General features: G+C 34.8%; 1 protein-coding gene across 10 annotated transcripts in view; it reads left to right on the top strand.

Annotated features, from left to right (window-relative positions):
- Positions 1 to 24,481, top strand: part of RBPJ (recombination signal binding protein for immunoglobulin kappa J region) — a 261,397-nt gene that overhangs the window by 222,200 nt on the left and 14,716 nt on the right. For all 10 annotated transcript variants that reach the window (XM_058300142.1, XM_004461798.4, XM_004461795.4 and 7 more), the window contains 3 exons: positions 9,858 to 9,953; positions 18,316 to 18,481; positions 22,788 to 22,962. In XM_058300142.1, coding sequence (XP_058156125.1) covers positions 9,858 to 9,953; positions 18,316 to 18,481; positions 22,788 to 22,962 — 437 coding nt within the window. The remainder of the gene's footprint in view (positions 1 to 9,857; positions 9,954 to 18,315; positions 18,482 to 22,787; positions 22,963 to 24,481) is intronic.

The raw sequence follows: 24,481 nt of genomic DNA, 5'->3' as shown, positions 1-24,481 counted from the left end.
TTCCACCACAACTTGTTATTTACAGAAATCTGGTGGCTATTTGGATTTGGCCTTTGGGCAATAGTTTCTCAACACCTGCCCTCCCCAAAGGATATTAGTGGGACACTTGATAAGTTTGAGTGAAGTCTATAGATTAGGTAATAGTATTATACCAGTAATGTTTGTATTGTGATTGGATAAGAGAATGACCTTGTTTTTAGGAAATAAACAGTGGCTGTTTTCAGTAACAGGGCATTATGTCTACAACTTAAATGGTTTGAAAAACATAATATTCAAATAAGTAAAATGTTAACATTTGTGGATTCTGGGTGAAAGGTAACAAGGAATTCTTTGTACTGTTTTTCCAACTCTTCCGTAAGTCTGAAATTATTTTAGAATTTTAAAAATATTTGTAATGTGTTACATAAATGTTTTGGATCAAGTGGGCTTGAAAATACTAATGTATCAGTGACCCATGTAAATATATTTTTAATTACTTGTTTTCATATATCCGTGTATAAATTCTGATTAGTGTAATAGCTGTATTCACATGTATAGGCATTTCAAAATAAATTTAATAGGTAAGTATTTTTCATTATAAGCAGCAATAGGTTTGAGTGACTTAGAGCAATAAAATATATTTTGATGAATAAGTGAGTTACTTTAATGGTTACCTCTGGAAAAATAATAATAAGATGATGGTAAACATCATAAGCAGAGTATTCCTTTCCTTCCCCAATGATATAGTTAGGTCCTATCTACTTTATGATGATTTTCCATTTCCCCTTTAAGCAATTTTCCAAGTTTGGAAAATCTTAGTACTTGTAGGACTATTCTTCTGGCCAGGATGGAGTACTAGGGACTGGAATTTCCCTCCAGCCTGAAACAATTTAAAAACCAGGGCAAAATGGAAGCGGACTTGGCCCATTGGATAGGGCATCCACCTACCACATGGGAGGTCCGTGGTTCAAATCCCGGGCCTCCTTGACCTGGGTGGAGCTGGCCCATGCACAGTGCTGATGCACACAAGGAGTGCCCTGCCATGCAGGGGTGTCCCTTGTGTAGGGGAGCCCCACGCGCAAGGAGAGCCGCCCAGTGTGAAAGAAAGTGCAGCCTGCCCAGGAATGGCACCACACACACGGAGAGCTGACACAACAAGATGACGCAACAAAAAGAAACACAGATTCCCGATACCGCTGATAAGGGTAGGAGTGGTCACAGAAGAACACGCAGTGAATGGACACAGAGAGCAGACAACTGGGGGGGGGGTAGGAAGAGGAGAGAAATAAATTTAAAAATCTTAAAAAAAAACCCAACAGGGCAATATATATGAAACAACAGTTTTAAAGACACTGGACATCAGGCAAGCAAGGACAGTGATCTCTCTGAGAGACAGAAAACAAATGAGGTGAGCTCTACCCTTGCCCAAGTAGTTTACCGCCTGAAGAGAGTTTCTAGGATGTGGCTCAGGGAGTGTGAACACACACACAGCCTCGTGGACACCTTAAATTGAGATGAAGCTGGTAATCCAGGGAGGACAAGGTGATTAGAGTTTGTAGGTCGAACACTGGAGAGGAAAGAGCTTTTGGCAGAAGGTTCAGAGTTCTGGGCTTCTATGTTCTTGGCTACGTTGCTTAAAAGAATTTAAGGACACACCATAGGGTAGGCAAGGGAGTAAAGAGTTTATTAAGAAACAAGGAAAGAGTACACAGTCCTAGACATGGAATGTGGGTTTGCTCCAGGAGAGGACCTAGGTTAGACCTTTTAAAACGTTTACTCCTCCCCCTTCATAATGTTGGGGAAGGGCCCCAGCTGTTTACCTCTTTGATTGGTTGCCAGGGTTTCATGGACTCTTTCCAGCAGCATTCTCTTCAGTGGGTTTCCAGGTGGGGTCTCATGGCCATGTTGTCTGCCAGCCATGTTGTCTGCCAGGTCTTCAGATTAGACCTATCTTCCCTTTACCTATACAAACCTGCCTCAAAGCTGTACAGAGAATTCCAAATATTTGCAGAGGATCTGGTCTTTATCTGAACATTGACCAGCCCATGCATGTGAGGAAACATCCCAAGGTTCAGAAAAGAACTACCCAAAAGAATTAGAGGAAGCAATTCCTAAAGCTCATTCAGGCTAGAAAGTGTGTGTTCCCAACAGCCAGGGTGGAAAATCTTGTAATTCATGGGACATTGGGTAAAGTAATCAGAAAGTTTGTGTTTTGATAGTGGTAAAAAATTAACCCTAAACTAAATGCTACTATGGTTTCACCTAGCAAAACATAAAAAAGCAGAATTGAGAAAATCAAACTCTTATTAAGAACCCTTATTAAATAATTTTTATTGTGTTCTAGAATAAAGACTATTTATAGGAATGGGAAAATACCCAGCACACTAAAAGGTAAAATTCACTATTTGGCATCCAGTCAGTTATACAAAGCAGGAAAACACAACATGTAATGAAGAGAAAAATCAGTCACTCGAAACCAGCCCAGAAATGATACAGATGATAGAATTAGTAGACAAGGATATTTAATGTTTTTATGTTTGTATTCTCTTTGTTCAGGATGCTAGGGTCATGAATTGGCAACATTTTTCTATTGTCAGATCGTAAATATTTTAGGGTTTGCAGCCATATAGTCTCTCACAACTATTCAACTCTGCTATTGTAGCACAAAAGCAGCTATAGGCAATGTGTTAGTGAATGGGGTGTGTGGCTATTTATTAAAGCACAGCTTTATTTAGTAAGTTAATCTGGGCTGCAGTTTGCAGAGTCCTGAGCTAGAGGAGAGAGAGAGCAAGTTAAAAAGAAACACAGAAGATTAAGAACAGAAAAAAAGCCATTTTAAAATAGGAAATTATTTGAGCAGGTGCTTCATCAAACAATATTTAAGTTATATATTAGGGAAATGCTAATTAAAATCACAAGATGCCACTATACACTATTGAAATGTCTAAAATCATATCAAGTGTTGGCAAGCATTTGGAATAACTAGTACTCTAATATACTGGTGGTGAGTATATAAAATGGTACAACCAGTTTGGAAAGTAGTTTGGCAGTTTTTTAAAAAGTTAAACATACACCACTATATGACCCAGTCATTCCACTCTTAGGTATTTTACCGAGGAAAAATGAAAACATTTGGACAGTCTTTTTTTTCTTTTTTAAAGATTTATTTTATATTTATTTATCCACCCCCCCACACACACACACCTTGCTGCTTGCACTTGCTGTCTGCTCTGTGTTCATTTGCTGTGCGTTCTTCTGTGTCTTCTTGTCTCCCTTTGTTTCATCATCTTGCTCCGCCAGCTCTCCGTGACACAGGCCATCTCACCTTCATCAGGAGGCCCTAGGAATTGAACCTGGGGCCTCCCGTATAGTAGATGGGAGCCCAATAGCTTGAGCCACATCCACTTTCTGAATACAGAGTCTTCAACACAACTGTTCACTGTAACTTTAGTTGTAATAGCTATGTGGGCATAATCAAAATAACCATCAGCAAGTGAGTGGATAATATATTCCTACAATGGATTTCTGCTGGCCACGGGAGTTGCTGGAGGTGTGATATGGCGGCATTTTCGGGACTTGGAGTTGTCCTGAATGATATTGCATGGACAGATGCAGGACATCATATATCCTGCCATAAACCACTGAATGGACTGGGAAAGAGTGTAAACTACAATGTAAACTATAATCCATGTTGTGTAGCAGTGCTCTAAAATGTATTAATCAAATGAATGTGCCACACTGGTGAAAGAATTTGGGATCTTATATTTTTTTAATATAACATTTTGTATGATCTGTGTATCTTAAAAAAATTTTTTTTAATCTTTTAAAAAGAAAGGGAATGATACATACATCATGGATGAATCTTAAAATCATGCTCACTTTTCCAAAGAAGTCAGACAGAAAAACAGTGTATGCTGTATGATTCTATTTATATTAAGTTGTAGAAAATACAGACTAATGTGTAATGACAGAAGGCAGATCAGTGGTTTTCTGAGAATAGGGAGAGAAGGGAAGCAGGATTACAGAGAGACAAAGAAAAACTCCAGGGGCTGATGAATATTTTTGTTATTTTTGATTGTTGTGATGGTTTCACATACCAAAACATAAAAAATTGTGTACTTTAACATAAGTGCATTTTATTGTATTACAGTTAAATCTCAATAAAGCTGTTAAAAATTTTAGTAGTTCTTTTCACTTTAAAATAGCCTAAAAGAGATTGCTTTTTCTTTTTAAATCTCTTGAAGGGGGCAAAATACAGATTGATATTTGTATGAAAGCTAGTGTGAGGCAAATTTAGTAGAACTTTTTATGTATTAACATTAATTGGAATGTAAAATAAGTTACTTATTCTGTGATAAATATTTAATTTTATTAGACACGTACTTAGAAATCAGGCGTTTTTCCTTTGGTGTATAGCAAATACAGGTTCTGCCTAAATTTTTTTCTCTCTCCCCTTCCCCCCACCCAATTGTCTGCTCTCTGTCCATTCGCTGCTTGTTCTTCTGTGACTGCTTCTATCCTTACCAGTGGCACTGGGAATCTGTGTTTCTTTTTGTTGCATCTCTTGTTGTTTCAGCTCTCCGTGTGTGCGGCACCATTCCTGGGCAGACTGCACTTTCTTTTGCACTGGGCGGCTCTCCTTACAGGGCGCGCTCCTTGTGCATGGGGCTCCCCTACGTGGGGGACACCTGTGTGGCATAGCACTCCTTGCGCGCATCAGTGCTGTGCATGGGTCAGCTCCACACGGGTCAAGGTGGCCCCGGTTTGAATCATGAACCTCTCATGTGGTAGGCAGACTCCCTATCTGTTGGGCCAAGGACGCTTCCCTGCCTAAATTTTTTTAGCCATATTTTTCCATTTTTCCTTTAAACAGTTTTCTCTGCTAGGGAAATTGTAGTGTCTTTTATTTGACCAAAAATATTTTGAAAGGAATACTTTTTTATCTCTTTTCATTCGTGTGTATGTTTCTGGGGGTTAATTCAGAGAGGATTTCTTTGCCTTTCTGTTTTCAAAACACAACAAAAAGAAAGCTTTTAAATCTTTTTAAGTTACCCTTTTCTATCCTTAGCTCTGGCTTCCAAATGAAGCAATATTGAAAGAAGCAACCTGTCATTTTTAGAGGATCATCTTTTTGATAGTGTTTTATACCACAATTCTACCTACAGAGTTTAAATTCTTCAATAAGGACAGTTAACACTAGACTACTCAATTTTACAGTAGATTCACTTTTTTAAAAAATCACATTCTTTCTTAAATATATATGGTAAGATTGTGTGTTAACTCTGAAGGGTATCCCAGTAGGATATTCTTCCTCTTGAAATACTCCCATTTAGTGTGGCACACAGATAATAACTGACTCCTGTGGGTTCAAAACACAAAACAGAATAGCCAGATCTTATGCTAATGTATAGAAACAATAGTTCTCTTATTATGAAGGTTTCTTTTTGGTCATTGAGAGCCCAGTGTCGTCAGTGAAAATATTATTTGGCAATGCAGTTAGGTATTGCTTCCTTTTGTAGGGAGTTGGCCTGAGCTGTGAAGTTCTGCCTGCAGCAGTACTGTAACATGGGCTTTTTAAAACATGATGCTATTCACCTGACTGTCCTGTTTGTACTAAGTGACTTCACCCAGGTGTCAATAACTAAAATGTTAAATTGGCTTTTTTAAAACTCTTGCATTGCAAGCAACCTTCAAAACCACCGAGTTCCCCAGTTCCCCTCTATCGTGCTCTGTTCCCACTGTAACACTCTTTTCCCTCTAGACAACACTCCAGACTGGAAGTCACTAACTCATACTTTGAGTTCATTTAGTGGCAGGAGACTTCTCTCATAAGGTTTACCATTTCTTTAAGGTTTGCTGTATTTGTTGAAACTGATACATGCTGTTCTCTCTGCTTGGAAACTTTTTATCTGTCACTTGACTGACACGTCTTTTTTTATAGCTCTTTCTTGCTTTGTTTTATAGGTTTCCCCAGTTTAGAGGTTTAGAAAAAGCCATCATATCTGTTGCCTACCTCAGCATGGTCTACAGGTTCATATTTGAGTTTGAATAATCTTTTTTTTTTCAATTGAAGTTAATTTTTTTAAAATTTATTATTTTAGTTTTTGTTTTTTAAAAGATACTTAGATTACATAAATGTTACATAAAAAATATAGGGGATTCCCATATCCCCCCCACCTTACCCCTCCCACACTTTCCCACATTAACAACATCCTTTATTAGTGTGGTAGATTTGTTACAATTGATGAACACACATTGAAGTGTTGCCACTAAGTGTGGATTATAGTCAGTAAGTGTGGATTATAGTTAACAGCATAAACTCTCTCCTGCACAGTTTTGTAAGTTGAGAGAAAATATAATGGCCTGTATCTTTCATTGCAATGTCATTCAATCCCAATGTCCCGAAAATGCCCCCATTTTACTCCCATTTCCCCCCCTCAGAATGTCCCATGTCCACTGCCTCCACATCAGTGATAAAAGTTCTTCCATTGCTAGAATAACAATAAGTCTGTAGTAGAATAACAGTCTACTCTAGTCCATCATTCATTCCCAAATCCTGAGGATTCTGGAATGGTGGTGCCCACTCTGCCTCTAATTGAAAGGGGTTTTAGATCCCATGGGGCAGATGTATAGGACTATATTGTTTGCCGTTGTAACCTCTGTCTGTTCCTTGGGATGATCTTTGTCCATCATTATCACCTTGTTAGTTGTCTTGGGTGAGTCCAATAAACTGGAGAGTAAGTATTTTAACTCTGTTGAGATTCAGGGCCCTCCAGTGGTGTAACTAGTAAAAGTAGGCCTATTACAGAAAACACGTGAACTTATTTTGTTATTCACCAATGTGTTTACTTAGGCAATTCTTTTGTGAATTTTGTTTGCAGCAACAACAAAAAAACTTTGATACTTATAAAACAAAATGCAGCCACAAAAACTACAAAGATATGGTCATGGACAGTTTAAACATTAATCAAGAGTACAGTGATATTTGTCATGACTTAATGTTAGTAGAATTACTAATAAAAATAAAAGCTTCCACTTTTCCAATCATTTTTGCGTCCATGTTTTCAGTAAGCAAACTCTTTCAAAAGTAGTTGATCCATAGTGTTTTTCAAATAATTTTAATTAGTTTTAATTTGAAACATATTTTGTAGTTATAAGAAAGGAATCATTAAAAGGGAAATTAATAAAGAACTTATTTCAAAACTTGCTTTCATAGTATTTTAAAGTAATTGTTTCAACAAATGAGTTTTAAATTTGTCATCATTACTGTTTATAACAGTTCCATAATACAAGTAGTAATTTTACTGATAAGGATTCTTCAGCGATAAGGATTTCTTCCAGTGATAAAATTGCCCCTTTTCTTTCTTAAAAGATGTTTTGAAAGGGGGAAGAAAAAAGGCATTTTGATTGATTTTGGTATCTTCCTGTTGGGCAATATTTTTGTTTCCTCTATTACAGTGGTTTTCAACTCCTTTTTTAATTTTTTTAATGGAACATGTAGAAAGTAAATTATCAAGCTTTAATTGCCAGAGAACATAATTTTAATGTGTTTGATATCCTGTTAATAAAACAAAGTATAATTATATTGTTGAAAGAAGTTATTTGGCAAATTTCTGTTTGTCTGTTACTGGACAACTATTTTTAAGGCTCTAATTACTTTTACTTTACATACTTTTATGCACTTTTGCAGCCCAGAACCCTCTCTGGAACTATATATTGGTATTTTCAAAAACCTACTGAATATTTCCAACTTGGAGGTCCCAGAGCCACTGTAAATTGGACATTTCTCAAATTGAACCTAATTAACATAGACCACTTGCCTCAAAACAAAAGATACGAAGAGGTCTTAAAATTTTTCCTTTTCTCCCTTGCTAGCTTCTTACACGTTGACCTTTACACAAGTTTGTATTGTTTCTATTCTTTCTAATCCTTTTTCTGCTCCACCACTATAATTAACTAAAAATGAAAATTTTTAAAATATATTTAAAACTTCAAGATATCTTATTGTCTTTCATGTAGATTGAAAAATCCAGATTCATACCATGATGCTTTCCTATACTTAGTGTTTATAGTGTCAAATTTTCAAGACATTCTTGCAATTTGGTTCTATCCATCTTCTTAGCTTTATTCACTGCCATGTCTTATTTCAGAAATAGCAAAATTCATTTCAGCTCTGATTGCCACCAAAATGGTGGCAGGTATTACCATTCACTCCAGTAATAACCATTCACTATTACTACTATTTTTTAATTATGAGGATTAAATGAAATAATACATTTATAGTATCTAATCAGGATGAAGCACATTTTAAATACTCAAGAAATATTAGTTGCTGCTATTTTTATTTACACAGGCATTCTCTTGTGTTTTGTGTACATACTTCTATTTGGATCATTAGTTTATTAGTTTTCCAAACTAACTTTGTCATGGACTTTGAGCTCCTTTTTCATTGGTGTAAATTAGTTTGTAATCTGTTCATATGCCACTGTTAACCTGTGGTACCTTGCAAATAACAGGTTTTCAGTCAATGAAATTTAATGTGTCATTTAATTTATCGGATTTAATCCCTGCATCCACACAGTGTTGTTATCTCTAGGTTCTAGATATGGAAACATGCTGGATGAGGTTAAATGATTTGTCACAGCTTATTTGTTTGTAAGTACTGAGCTGGTCCTGGAGCCTGGTATCCAGGGTCCCTTGGAATGTGAGGAGGCTAGGGTGAGTGTGTGTTTGTGTCTGTGAAGGGAATAATCCATTTACCTCTTAAGATCAGTAATCAGGGATATACTGCTTAGCAGGAATAAATATATCATCATATGGTTTGCTCTGTTTATCTTAAGTTTCAATAGAAGAATTAAGAAAATGACTAATATTCACCATTAACAGTGTTCCTCCCTGTTTGGTTGCTAGTTTCCCTCTTTTGTGATCTGTCTAGAATCCCCATGTTTTATAATTTACTACTATACCATAGTTATCTTCTTATACCGTACTTTTGTCTTATTTATAAGTATAATAGCATTTAATTTATTAAAAGTATTTCTTGATGATTCCCTGTAAAGCACCTTTGTCTTTAAGTTTGTAATATGTAAAACGTTTCAAAAATTGGAATTCTGCCAGTTCAGAATTGTGGTAATTTGACCTGTGTAGAGCTTGTTGTCTTTGTACTATATAACATTGCTTAGCAAAGCAATTGAGTAAATCAATGTATTTAAGAAATTGAACTTTTTATAGAACATTTACATGATAAATATGAACTTGAAGGAATTAACAATGTATTTTTTCCAATATTTAACTCACTTTTTCGTTAACTTCAGATAGCCTCTGTTAAATTTTATGTATTCAGAGACCTCCTGCAGGGCAATTTTGTGTTTGTATGTAAATGATAGCCCTTCCTTAGTCCTTATAGGATTGTCATTTTAGGACCATCATAATATATTTGGGTGACCTAATGATTTATTTTGGCTTCATATTCAATAAAAGCTTGGTGGGGAACTACAAAAATATTGCGTGTCATTAATTTTTTAAAAGACAGTTTAAAACCTAATTAATAGTGCACATAGTGATTTTAGTTAGTCTTAATTCTGAATAAGTTGTAATTGTGGTTTAAGTTAGACCATAAATCCCAAAAAAGAGAAAGTTTCTCCTTTTAATAATCAAGAAAGTATAAAGTTGAAGGTGAACAGTGTTTACTATTTATATAATATTTTTTCAATATAATTTGTGGATTTGTTTTGCTTTATTGCTGTTTTTAGGTTTGCTTGTTTAAAGATATTCATAAGCATTCCTTTCTTTACAGATAATTTAATTGACCATAATAAATAAAAAAGATTTCATCAAAAATTTCATTCCTGTAATAGTGTATTTATATTTGATTTTAGGGAAGCTATGCGAAATTATTTAAAAGAGCGAGGGGATCAAACAGTACTTATTCTTCATGCAAAAGTTGCACAGAAGTCATACGGAAATGAAAAAAGGTAATATTGTCTTTTTGGTGGGTAGTTCATTGTAGCTGTCATCTGAATTTGTGAATGATGTACTAATATGCATGTCAGAGGATGATTATTGGGTTAATTAGCAAGTACAAAATGAAAAGTAGGAGAGTTGTCTCTTACAGAAGGGGGGGAAATGATCTGTGGTATATTCAAGCCAGAAGGCGATCTTATTAAAGATCATATGAATAAATCCTGATTTCATAAAATTAAACAGTCTGTACTTTTTCTTTTGGGCTGTGTGGTGTTCCCTAAATATTTCCGTGATCCATTAGTTTACTTACAAAGTAGCTTCTCTTTTGGTAGAAAGTATAGTTTTATAAACAAATGCAACTCCAAAAGTACCATTTTCAAAGGCTAAACAAATTCCTGTTATTATAACTATCCTAAGCTGAGATTGAGTTGAGTTTGAATAGATTATAAATAAATTGCTCCTAGCCCTTTTTACCTTAACCCTTTGTTTAGGTTGTTAAGATAAAACAGCAAATGCAGGTTTGTACACTTTCATATTGTATGGATATGGGTACTGCAGAAATTACCTACCTAAAGAGAAGATAAGCCGAAGTTGAATTATAACAAAGTGATCTTTATATTTAGCATGTCACATATCTTAAAAATTTCAATCTTTTTGGCATATAATTGTGAATTTTTGGTGTTATTGTTGGTTTGTTTTCTTTTTCATGTGGTTCCTGAATTTTCTTGTTAATACTTTGAGTCTTTGGCTTTCAGGCAGCATTTTTGTATTAAGCATTTCATAGACAAGGACAGACTGCTTGTGGGGATGTTGAAAGGTATTTTTATGATTGCTAAGTCTAGAATTCCTCACATTTTAAACCTTTTACCTAATTGCATAGCTATTGTCTTTTTTTTTCCCCCAGAGGTTTTATATTCATATAACATACAATCTATCCCAAGTATACAATCTGGCTTTTAGTATCAGCACTGTGTTATGCATTCATCATCACAAAAAATTTTAGAACAATTTCATTATTTCAAAAAGAAAAACTCCATACCCCTTAGTAGTCACCTCTCAACCCGTCTAACCTTCCCCAGCCCTAGATAACCACTAATCTAAGTCTGTCTTTATATATTGATTTATATTTACAGTTTATATAAATGGATCATCAATATGTAGTACTTTGTGTGTGGTTTCTTTCACTTAGCATAATGATGTTTTTTTGTTTGGTTGGGGTTTTTTTTTGCCTATATTAACATTTTATAACATTAGCATATATTTGTTCTGTTTCAAAATCTATCTTATACTTTACTGTTGTATTATTTGTAAGTACAAAGCATTTAATTTACTAAAAGAAATTCTTGATGATTACTTGTAAAGCACCCTTGTCTTAGTTTGTGATAAATTAAACATTTCAAAAATTAGAATTCTTCCAGTGCAGAATTGTGATATTTTGATCTATATAGAGCTTGCTTTCTCTGTACTATATAATATTGGGAGATGAAGGAAAGCTTAACATATGCATAAGACGGAATATGTAACTATATAATAAAAATTGATTTATATAATGGAAGAAAGTTAGGAAGTTCCTTTCTTAAAATCATCTAAATCTGAGCTGAAAAGAAGGCGAAGCTATTTAATTGATAATTTTATCCTCAAAGAGATTGAACATTTAAAAACAATATTTAGGACTCATCCTGTTGAGTGTTGTTGTTTTCTCTTTTTTCCAGATTTGTGATATTTCTGATTATTTTATCTTCATTAATGAAACTTAATTTGAGTTAAAGTTAAATATGGAAAGTAGTTCTTACCTGCAGGGGTTTTCCGTTGTTGTTTTTTTTTTAATAGCATAGTTTTGCTTCACTATATTTTACCTTTCCTTTTCTAATGTGTTTTCTTAATTGAATATTAATAAAAGATCACTTAAAAATGATTTGGGACATAAATACCAAACAAGATACTGGTCCTTTGTTACAAGAAGTTGATAACTGGAAATTCATTAGTGGTGAAGTACTTGAGTAGGCCTTTAGCATTTTTTGTTATTCATTCAATAAACTTTTTTTTTTTTAAATAATGAAATGTAATGTGTATGTATAGCAGGTTAAGGAAAATTGAACAAGTCAAATACTCACATACTCTGATTACTTGAGAGTGTAAAAGGCCAGCTGGGCTACACACCTCATAGGAAAACTGAAAAAGAAACAGTTGCCATTTATTTATCTTCTGCCATGATCCAGATATCCTGAAAATGATTTTTAAATGCAGTCCTCACAGTAGTGTTGTAAGGTAGGCATATTGTAATTCCGATTCTATAGATGAGGAAACTAAAGATCAGAGACATTATGTCTGGGTTTACATTAGTTAGGAATCACTAGAGCCGTGATGAAAACTCCTGGGTCTCTAATTCCAAATTTCTTATCTTTTTTTACTGCCCTTATTTTCATAGCCTTCCATTTTGTGTTTGAGTTAGATATCTACAACAGGGCTGGAGGTTAGAGGAGATAAAGATGCCTGAAGAAGACAAACTATGTTAACAGCTTTGTTAACATAGCTTTGTTAACATAGCTATCCCTTTCTGGGTGGGACTGGACCAGATCTAATGGAAATGTGAATACAAGTATGTGATAGTATAATTTCAAACTTGAACAGTTCTGCCTTTCTTTGTCTGGATCCTTTCTAGTAGAATTGGATTCATTCATTGATAAATCATTTTATTTCTTTATTTCTGTCCACTTATTAGATGCCAGGTACTGTGCAAAAGAACCTTTCTTTACTGGGAGGTTTTTTGTTTTGTTTTTTTAAGATTTATTTATTATTTTCCCCGCCGTTACCCCCACTCTGCTGTTTTTGCTGTCTGTGTCCATTGGCTTTGTGATCTTCTGTATCTCTTTCTCTTTTTGTCTTGTCTTACTATGTTTCTCCTCTATGATTCAGAGGGATTCAATCCTGGGGAACTCTGATGTGGAGAGAGGTTCCCTGTCAATTGCACCATCTCAGTTCCTGGTCTCTGCTGCGTTTCACTTTGACTCTCCCCTTTGTCTCTCTTTTGTTGTGTCATCATCTTGCTGCTTGACTCATGGAGGCACTGGCTTACCCCGTGGGCACTCGTTTGGGCACTCAGCTCACTGTGTGGGCACTGGCTCACCGCACAGGCATGCTTTCTCTTCTTCTTTTTCACCAGAAGTTCCCAGGGACCGAACCTGGGTCTTCCCATATGATAGGCAGAGGCCTCATCACTTGTGCCACATCTGGTTCCCTTTACTGGGATTTTTATTTTTTTTATTTTTTTTATTTTTTTATTTTTTATTGACTTTGTAATAATATTACATTAAAAATATATATGTGAGGTCCCATTCAACCCCACCCTCCCACCCCCCCTCTCCCCCCCCCCAACAACACTCGTTCCCATCATCATGACACATCCATTGGATTTGGTAAGTACATCTTTGGGCACCTCTGCACCTCATATACATTGGTTCACATCATGGCCCATACTCTCCTCTATTCCATCAAGTGGGCCCTGTGAGGATTTACAATGTCCGGTGATTACCTCTGAAGCACCATCCAGGGCAGCTCCATGTCCCAAAGACGCCTCCACCTCTCATCTCTTCCTGCCTTTCCCCATACCCTTTGTCCATTATGTCCACTTTTCCCAATCCAATGCCACCTCTTCTATGTGGACATTGGATTGGTTGTGTCCATTGCACCTCTATGTCAAGAGGAGGCTCAGATTCCACCTGGATGCTGGATGCAATCCTCCCATTTTCAGTTGTAATCACTCTAGGCTCCATGGTGTGGTGGTTGTCCTTCTTCAACTCCATCTTAGCTGTTTACTGGGATTTTTAAAAGCCATATCGTTTAATATTATGGTGGATAATAGAGGCCATAGGATAACAAAGGAGGAAGAGCTATTCAAAAAAATTGTCCACATAAGTATCCTATTTTTTAGTATAAAACTCTAGTTTTATACTAAACTAAGTATCAACTTAAAATAGATGGTTTAATGATTATATTTTATTTGAATGGTTGCCTTTATTTTCAGTTTTTTTCTGTTATTTGGATATGGCCTGGCCAATCTAAAATCTCAGTCAAAGAAGAGCTTGAAGACTCTAAGCTTCTAGCCTCCAAAGTGAAGAAACAATGGTGAAAAGGCCAGAGTAACTACTTTTTTATATTTTTACTTATTTGTATTATTAGACTTTCTAAAGTAAACATACATTACGTTTATAATAAAAGTAGAAAACTCATTCAGGTTTCTTCATGTGCTTTTGAAAGTATGTGTAGTAAGGGACTGCTAATGCCATCCTGCTCCTGGATCACGTAAGCTCAACTGAGGCTTCTTCCTAGATAAAGGAAGAGCTCTGGTGCCTCATAGAGGAACACAGTGGGAGGAGGAAGAGCTGCCTTTTTTTTTTGTTGATCTGGGTTCAGGCCTTTCTGAGAAGCTGCTGTGGCATAAGGGAATCTGGGGAATCTGGGGACATGATCACAATGGCCTTGTCCTCTTGGCATGTATTTTCTTTGAATGATACTAGAAGTATTTGTTGAGGAAATTTTATCCTAAAATTTTAAATTGTTCCTGACATTAACTTGTGTATTTAATAACTTAACTTGCATTGTTCACCCAGTATCCCATTTATATTAGTGGTTTTATTTTTGTTAAAGAAGGTCTTCACAGTTTAAAAAATAATTTAAAGAGATTATTTTGTGCAAAGGAAAAATTTCAATTAAAATACAGAAATACCATTTTATATTAACATACCCCCTTTAACTTTGTCTCAAGAGAATGAAGCAATAGTGAAGGTGATAGTGATGCCATTGACAAAAGTGAAAATATTTAGACAATTATACTATGTTTCTGAAGTCATAGAGAATGCATATTAGTTGGAGTAAAAGTGATGAGCAAAAAGTTCCTAAATATGGTGTTTTTGAATTAAATTATCATTGGACAGTGATGGTTCTGCACAAGTCATCAGATAATGTAAATGGCGTGAATTTGGAGTTTGTCTAACCTAATTTATTTCACATACTGTGCAGAATAAAAAGGCTTCATTGAATCTGTAATGTATTTCCAGACTTCATCTCAAAACTTGAGGAAAAAGTTGTTGAATCATTCTCTGAAAATAAAGACTTGATTGTTTGAACTGTGTAGTGAATAAAATCTTAAATGTGTCCATATCGCCACCATGTGGCAGAGAAAAGGATTATTTGTCATACTGGCTTAGCATATGGCTTTTGGAAAAGATTAGAGAATAAAGTAACTTTGTTTTGTAAGAATATCCTTATAGCAGTTGTTAAAAGCTGGCCATTCACTGGCCAGCCTTACACTGGAATAAATGTTTTAAGCATGGATCTATCTCAAAATTCAGTTTTCAATGAGTGTTTGACACTAAATATCAGTACATATTGGCAAACTGGCTAAATTTTTAAAAAATTAAATAAAAAATAACTTTAAACTTCCTATATGTATTTTAATTTTCTATTAGGTAAGCTTTTTTTTGTATCCCTTCTCCCTTTATTTCCTTTCCTTTGTATTTTTCCTCTTTTATGGTATAAATGCTTATCTTCTATCTGATTACTGTTTTACTGAAATCAGTAGAAATGAAAATTTGTTTTATTTGCTGTTTTTAGGGGGTTATCAATATTGGAATGATTAAAATATGATTTTATCCCCACATTTTAGAAATAATCTCAATGTTTATTGGATTTGCGAGTTTTATTTTTGAATACTTGTAGAGATGATTAGAAAACATAAGGCTAGTTTAGAGACTTTTGAAGTCTTCATTTTTCTTTCAGTTTTAGTGGTCAAGAATTTTTGTCAATCTGATTTTCTACCCTATTGATTTCATGCCCTTTTATCCAAGTATTTTTGAGAAAACCAACCTTACTTAGTCTCCTCCTTAGTCTTTCATAGTTTTAACCTCTGTAAAGTGATCAGATATGAAATGAAATATCTTTTATTACAACTCAAGATTTGACTACATTTGGTACACCCTACTAAAGCACAACTCTTTGAATTCTATAGTTGGTATACCAATTCACTAAGGAATCTTAATATCAGTGTTAAATTAAATACTAATAGACAAATTTCCAAATTTGGTGCTTTCTCAGTCTCCTGAGAATGTGCCGACCTAGATATTTGAGGCTGCCATGATAAGCATTGGGTGGCTCCCAGCATTTGAGACCTGAAAGATCCCTGGTTTGGGCTTGAACTGAACTAACCCCAGAACCTGCACAGCTAATCCAGGCACCCCTCCAAACTTGGAGAGACCTGGATGGAGCTGGGCCCACTACAATGGCTATGACCTTTATGTCCATGGTCATAGTGCCAAATCACACAGAAAGCTGCTGGGATTTGTTTCTGTGGGTTTAGATAAATGTGAAAGACTCCAGAGGCTTCCCTTCTCATGCAGCTTGACCCCCAGAGCCTACTTGGTCTACTTCCCTATTACCTCCCTGACTCATCTCCTGTTGCTTTGTTCCTCCTTTCCACAGCAGCCACAACAGTCTGTCGTCGTTTCCTCATGGTCAGTTGTGGCCCTGCCTTAGAGCCTTCACTTACTATTCCCATTGCTGAAATGCTCTTTCACTAGATAGCCACATGACTTCAGGTCTTGAATCGATGTCACTTTCAAGGACCCTGGCCATCCTTGGTCTGCATTTCAAGTACCTGTTCCCTGCTTATTTTTTTTCCTTCAGCATTTATCATCATTTAACAGAATATATACATTGTTTTACTCATTTACCTTTTTATGAATAACTGTCTCTCTGCCCTGTTAGGGTTTATGTTTCACAAGTACAGGAGTTTTTGTCAGTTTTGGTTTACTACTATATTTCTAGTACCTGGTATGCACACTAAAGATGTAATAAATAACTCGATGAATTAATGAATATGATATATACTCAGCTTGGTTCTTATAATTTAAATGTAAATTGCCTCTAAAGTAGTCTTTGGAGTGGGACTGACCAAAAAGCATTATATAATTTAAGTCAAATCAATCAGTATTGTAGGCCCTAAGGGGAAGCCAATAAGAAATAGATAATACTACCTTTGGGAAGTCTTGAGAGCTAAATCTTGCTTGCTGCTGTGCTCTGTGTATATATGTTTACATGCTTGTTTTTTCAGTTTGCATGCTGACTCACAGTGTGAAAAGCACTAATTAGTTGCCAACTTTTAAAAATAGGAATTTCATTTAAAAATTTTGATATTAGACATCAAATTGAAAAATTGGAGGATGTGATCAACACTGTGCCTATATACTCGTGTTCAGCAGTGTGAGTGGGGGTTTTCTCAAGTGTTTGCCACACCCCATTGTCTCCCTGTCATCAAAACCATGTACCAATGCCTGATTATTATTGCATTTAAATTCGTGTTTTTCTTACAGTAGGATTAAGAGTATTACAAAAAAATATTCCCAATGCTCTTATCTGCAAAAAGTGGCAATTGCCATGAGGGCTGTGTGTTTCAAGAAAGAATCTATTTCTTTGGGTAATTAAAGAATATTCCTACTTATTTATCATATACCTGGTTTACCTGCACTTATATTACTTACATGGATACTGTAGGCATTTAAGTTTTAGCCTCTTAGAAAGGCATGACATAAATATTTTAAATTTTTTGCAGGTCAGTATGCTATAATTGAGCACAAAGTTGAGTTATATCTACATAAGGATTAGCTTGTTGGCCTGTACTATGTAAAATATGGGGCTTGATCCAGACTTTGAAATAGAGATTTTTTTTTTTTTGATCACTTAGGAGATGATTATAGAGAGGTTATTCTAGATGGTAAGAATTTATGAGGATGGTTGTTGGCAACTAGCAAAACGAACCTATTGGTAGTCTATGAGTTAAAGCATGACATATTTCTCAGTCATCCAGGTACCATGTGTTCAAGAACATGGCACTATTCTTATAAAGCTTATAATTTAGTGATCTCTTTTGTTTTTAATTCTTTTAGTTAGTTTTACTTACTTTCATTTAGTCTTGGGGCATTGCTCTAATGCCATATCAGTAATGTCAAGATTAGTAGTTATCATCTTGAGTAGATCTTAATTGGTAATTTCAGATTGTGTGGTAATGTCGTGTTTTATGACAAGAAAGAATCTACTGTATTTGCTGAAATCCAGTAGTATATATCCTGAACTATGTGAATATTTAAAAAAATCTAATTTAGATGAATGTACATTCTAGCATAGATAAACCATACTTGAATAAATGTAGTTTTGTGGAAGTTTTGATTTCTATGCTACGGAAATGATTATTTGCATCACAAAAGGATTCACTGAAAGGTTTCACTAGGCGCTAACTTTTAGTGCATTTGATTTTGTTATCCATATGCTCAGGAAAGGAAATGCTTTCTGATTCTAAGTGCATTGCCTTTTCATATTCAGGTTTTTTTGCCCTCCTCCTTGTGTGTATCTTATGGGCAGTGGATGGAAGAAAAAAAAAGAACAAATGGAACGCGATGGTTGTTCTGAACAAGAATCTCAACCATGTGCATTTATTGGAATAGGAAATAGTGACCAAGAAATGCAGCAGCTGAACTTAGAAGGAAAGGTAAATCACAGCTTTGCTATTACCCCCTTAAAGAACACTGTTGTACCAGAATATAGATTCCATATTTGTTATTATAGTGGTGATTTTTATGTCTATTGGAAGCAACTTCTTGAATATATAAATCAGCACCAGAAAAAATGTACCTCTCAAATAGCTGTGGTGTAGTCATCTTTCACGAAGCTCAAGCTGTTGACAGCTAAAGGTGGCATGCATGTGCTTCCCCAGCTTGCTAGCAGTTTTAGCAGGATGTGATGCTGAGATTTCTGTTAGAAGCCAATAATAAATTTAGGAGGCTAATCACTCAATTTCTGTCTCACAAATGATTTGAGATTTCAATGAAAATACGTAATGCAATAATGTTTTACTCTGTTTTCTTAATCTTAGTCTTATGCTAGAAACCAAATGATATATACAGATCTTGGAAGTATTTACCTATGTTAGAAAGTTCATAAGTGTTTTACTTAGCTTCAGGGTGGAGGAGGATTATATAGTATGTAAGAACAGAGCTACAATATGCTTTACTTTGAATAATTTGTTAAGTAAAGACAGTTATTAACTAGTTTTACTAATTTTTTTGAGTTTAGATAATCATTGTAATTTGTACCTTTGATGTTCAAAAATAGTTTTTTTTTCCACTTAGAATTTACTATTTTATTTTTGCTTTATATTAAAATTTGAAAATGGTTAGCTTTGATCCTAGTGACTGTATGAATGCCTTTTAAAATTAAAATCAGCCTTGAAATTTGATTATTTGTGTCTTTATAGTTTTAATAGTAAGACTTGCTTACTCAGTATTTTAAATAAGGTTTGCGGTTACAATAAAGGGTTCATCTTAAAAAAATAGACTGTGAAAATATTTTAAAATTATTAACTTTCTGAGCTAAAAAGAATATATTTAAGTAATGAGCTAATGCGATAGACCTTAGAAGCATCCCATCTGTTTTCCTGTTATATCCCAGAGTTATATGCCCTTCAGCTACACATATAGAGATTCAGTACCACAAATGATCAGATCAGATTGGTAGTGTGAAGCCAGGAATTTGAGCTACCAGGGTATGTAACTCCGTCAAACTTCATTGCTCCCTATAACCATTCCCAGGTTCCAGCACTTTGAAGGGTAATATCTAAACAAAGCAACCAATAACATCACTGCTTGCCTTTCCCAGGAGATCTAATAGTGCCACGTTCGGATTCTGTACCCTTAGAGGCCACCTTAGTGTGGAGATCCTTCTGCTATCTTCCACTACTTCTCTCTTCGTCTCCTACCATTATACCCTTTCCCTAAGCCCTAGAAAGTGACAGAATTGTAAAAGAATACCTGAAAGCTTGAGTGTTAACCAGTATTTCAAACACCTACTTATAGGGTAACAATGTCTATAAGCAAATAATAAACATTAATATTTAGATTTAATGGAAATTGCACATAGAGAAATCTGTATAAAGTAAAGACTTATTGGGCACTCATTCCAGACAGAAGGAGCAACCTAATCAGGTGCTCAGAGCATAAAGGTATAAGAACAGGGTATGTTTGGGACTCAGTTAGGCAAAAGTGTCCTGAACAGTGGGATTCTGAGCTTCAGAAAGAGGCACTTTGTTCTTTTCTGCATCATGTAACCTCCATTGATGTAAAGAACTTTCATTTTATTTTTAACAGTCTGTTTGCTGAGCAGTATAATTAGTCTTTTTTTTTTTTAAGGATGTTTTGTATTATTAGGAATTTGTACTTATTTTGAATGTTCATTACAACAGTAGTCTAGTATACTTAGCTAGCCCTTTATGTTTATAGTCATGCCATTTGACTATGTTAATATTTTGGATCTGTGATTTAATTTAATGATTTTAATTTGTTTAATATTTTTTCTTCAATTTTATTTCTTATGTAGTTGCAGCTAAGTAAACTATACAACATGGATTACTTCCCTCAGTAGCACACTTGTGCTTTGCTTTGCCTTTTCTTTTGGAGGCACTGGGTCCAGGGATGGAACCCAGGACCTCGTAAGTGGAAAACAGCACTCAACCACTAACCCACATCAGCTCCCCTTTTCTTATTTTTAAAATATTACATCCTCCATATCCCCGTTGTTAGTGTTGTTTTGTTTTCTACAAACCGTATTATTTTTGCAGCATTATATCAGTATAGCTTCATTTCAGGTTAATATTTTCATTGCTTAAAGGTCATATCTTCAAATAATAGTTTCTAAATTTTTCTTTTTTCATTAATTCGAGAGATTAGTTTATCTAATTTTCTGTTCTAGAACTTTTTAAGCTAATTTAGCCTGTTTTTTAGTATGATGAAGCAAATGTAATTTGAGTTTCTATTAAGTGATTTTCTTAAAGCCTTAATACTTTCTATGAGTCATTGAATTTTCCCTTTTAGAAGTCCAGTATTGTGGTCAGTGGCCTTGAGTTCTTTAAAAATAATAATTCTATTAAAGTCATCTCAGGTCGCATTTTTCTGAATTCTGGCTACTCACTTTTGTAAGTAGGGAATATATATTTCCTTTCTTTCCAAGGAGATATATGTGTGTTGGTTTTTTCCCCAAACAAAACTAAGTCTTCTGTGTGTAGGTCTTATGACCCAATCCTCTCTTTTTTCCATTCCTATTTCCCAGTCTGTCTTACCATTTATGCCAGATTTCAGTGTTTTCTCCTTTCCAGTATAGATCATATCCATTAATGGTAACATTCAAATTTAGTCATCTCAGCATTTTTAAGCTTTCTCATTGGAATGTTAATTGCCTTCATTTAGATACACTTTTCATTTTTCACTGTGTGGCTGTCCATCCACTTTAGTATATTAATACCCATTTTCATAGACCTCGTCTTATGTTGCAGAACAATTCCATAGTTTAGGCTTAATTTGACCTTCAACGCTGTCATTTTTAAAAGTATGGCAGACCCATGGCTCCTGCCACAGCAATTCACAGATGCCATCTCTAAGCGCTTGAAGATCTTCGGATGAAAGGCGCTATGTGAGTGTAAAATACTGTTGTTTTTATATTCATTGTTACTATTATTAGCTTTATCTTCTACTTTCTGCAGAGCAAAGCCTCTCAAAGCCCTTTACAAAGCTTTTGAATTATAAAAACTTAATTAAGTGTATATACGCAATATGGCACCTAATTTTTTAATATAACTTTGCTATTGAGAAATTAAGATATTGCATTATTTTTTCCTGGTACTAAGGCTAAGGCTGCCCATGAGTAAATTTTAAAGATAAGTTAGAATTCATTAGCTATGTCATAAATGAGTGGCGTCTGTCCTGCTTTTTATAAAAGGAACACACCACAGAGGTAGTTGAAGAAATTTAACACAAAGTGAAACACTGATCTTACAAAAAAATGTTCTTACCATGAAAACTTATAAAATATAAATTCAGGTATTTTAGATAGGTAAGCTATCCTTGAGCACTATTAGGAAAGGAAGTCAATAATTTAGACCCCTCCCAAATTTACAGGAGTCAGAGGAGTAGGACAGATTCAGAATTGTCACGTGTATTTGAGAGAGTTAGCATTTTAAAGTATTTTTGCTGGTTTGCCAGTGCTGTAACTCTTTAATACAATCTTGTCAGTTAACGTAATTTATAGCCTGTTAAATTGACTTAATGACTGTGCTACATTTATTTTCTCTCTACTTTTCATAAAGCTAACCGTTTTTTTCGTATGCCTTTTTCTGGCTTAAGATATTTTATTATCATCATTTGGTGTAGTATTTTCTTCAAACTTACAGGTGGGTACTCTGGTGTTCAACTGTCTTGAAAACAGTTGTATGAACTATTTTGAGAAGGACCTCTTCTAAAATCTTATACATATTTTGATTGAATTTTGATGGCCTTATATATTTCTTTTCTTTGCAGAAAGATAATCATGACTTTTTTTTAACAGTAAAAATTCTAATTTAAAAAATTTGCCGCTGTAACATTCAATGATAATTCTGTGAAACAGGTATAGAACTATATAAAACAAGCAATGGCTGTTTTACATAGATTTGAGAGGAGCGGGTGTAGCTCAGTGGTTGAGCGCCTGTTTCCAATGTGTGAGGTCCCAATTTTGATCCCTAGTATCTCCTTTAAAAAAAAACCAAAAAACAAATTTAAGAGAAGAGGGTAAAATGGATCACAATGTTGGTATATCATGACTTGATAAGGGAGACTTTGGACTTTCTCTTCAGAGATCAAATTTTAGTAATTTTTACAGGTGGTTTATCAGTATTTAAATTGAATCAAATCTAGCCATGGCCATTCTGAGTTGTAGGTACATATTAAACAAAGCTTTGGTGCTCTTAAAACTTTCTTTTTCTTCCACAGAACTATTGCACAGCCAAAACATTGTACATATCTGATTCAGACAAGAGAAAGCATTTCATGTTGTCTGTAAAGATGTTTTATGGTAATAGTGACGACATTGGTGTGTTCCTCAGCAAGCGGATAAAAGTCATCTCCAAACCTTCCAAAAAGAAGCAGTCGTTGAAAAATGCTGACTGTATGTATATTTGAGTTCTCTGTTTTCCCCCAACTCCCACCTTGAATTAATATTAAAATGTTGAACTATTTTTAAAAAATAAAAATTTCTTTTTCAGTAGCCAGTTTATTCTTTAATATATTCATAACCCTCACTCATCTCAAAGTGCACATTCAAACATTACTGTTGCTTTCTTTTTTTTTTAAGTTGAAAATGGACCATACCTGATCCATTACTGTGTTTCTCAATACAACATAGTTGGTTCCTTACTGCTTTCCAGGGTCGTTTGAAAAAACAGGAGGTTGTTTTTATTTGTTTTGTTTTTTAGTCTTCTTTTGTCACAGTGACTGGAAGGGGTGCTTTGGCATTGGGTGTCTCAGGCCCCTGATCTTCACTGTCTTGCAGGTAATTCCCAATCCACAGAGAATTAATCCACCTAGAATGTTAAAAGCATCCCTTTGAGAAACACTGTTGTTTTATTAATAGACTTTGGACTCTACATACAATTTGCTGTAGTAGAATGTTTTCTAAAACATTGTCTCATCAGCAGATGTTGCGACTACCAACGATATAATATGCTTGTCTGTTTCTACTATATGCTTCACCCCCACATCTTTTTTTTTTTAAAGAAAAAACTTTTTATTTGAAAGTATGAAAACTTTCTAATTTATATTAAAGGAGAAAGTAGTATGTAGAGCTTCCCAAGCCTCAACGGGTTTTACCAATTCCTTCATTATCTCTCTTACCGCTTAACTCCTCTCTTCCTTTTCCTCCTTCATCCCCTCCCCCACCAACTGCAGGGATATCCTTTTATTATTGCAAAATTTCTGCAATAATAACTAACAGATGACTTTTCTTTTTAAATATTATTAAACCTAACAAAGAACAATAGTTCTTTAATGTCATCTAAAAACCAGTTCATGTGCAGATTTACCAAATTGTCTTAGAAATGTCTTTTTCAGTTTTTTTTTAATAGTTGTTTTATTCAAACCTGGATCAAATCAGGGTCCACTCATTTTAATCTGTAGTAGTTTCTTCTCTACTTTCTGCTTCCCCACAGCACTTTGTGATGTTAGTGAGCTTGTTCCTCTGTCTTTTATATTTTCTATAAACCCTAGGGTCTAGAGACCTTTAGAATCAGCTGGTACTAAGTACATTTGCATCATCAGAAAGCATATGATATATGGTTATCCTACTTTTTGTCTTTTTAAGATTAATCAGTACATTCACCTGTTGTTAACTTACTCCATCCATTATAAAATTCATGAACTGACTTAAACCTGACTGTTTTTAATAACCATTGATGATGACTGCTTAAATCTGTTATTTCATTAGGGGCTGAAAAATGGTGTTTTTCTAATTGTTTTATTACTTTTGCATTTGTTAGCTGGATTTTCCTTTTACAAAGAGGAACTGTGCCGTATTGGTTGTTTGGTTACCTCACACGTAGTCTGTAGAGAAAAGGCAGGACAAGTGCTTAATTGTTTCTCTTTATTAATTTGCAGAATGATGCCATTGTGTTCTTCAAAGTTTTAGAGGG

The sequence above is a fragment of the Dasypus novemcinctus genome, chromosome 1 (genome assembly GCF_030445035.2).
Source record: "Dasypus novemcinctus isolate mDasNov1 chromosome 1, mDasNov1.1.hap2, whole genome shotgun sequence".
NCBI lineage: Eukaryota > Metazoa > Chordata > Mammalia > Cingulata > Dasypodidae > Dasypus > Dasypus novemcinctus.
Note: the sequence above shows the minus strand (reverse complement) of the source record. Positions and strands in the feature narration are given on the sequence as shown.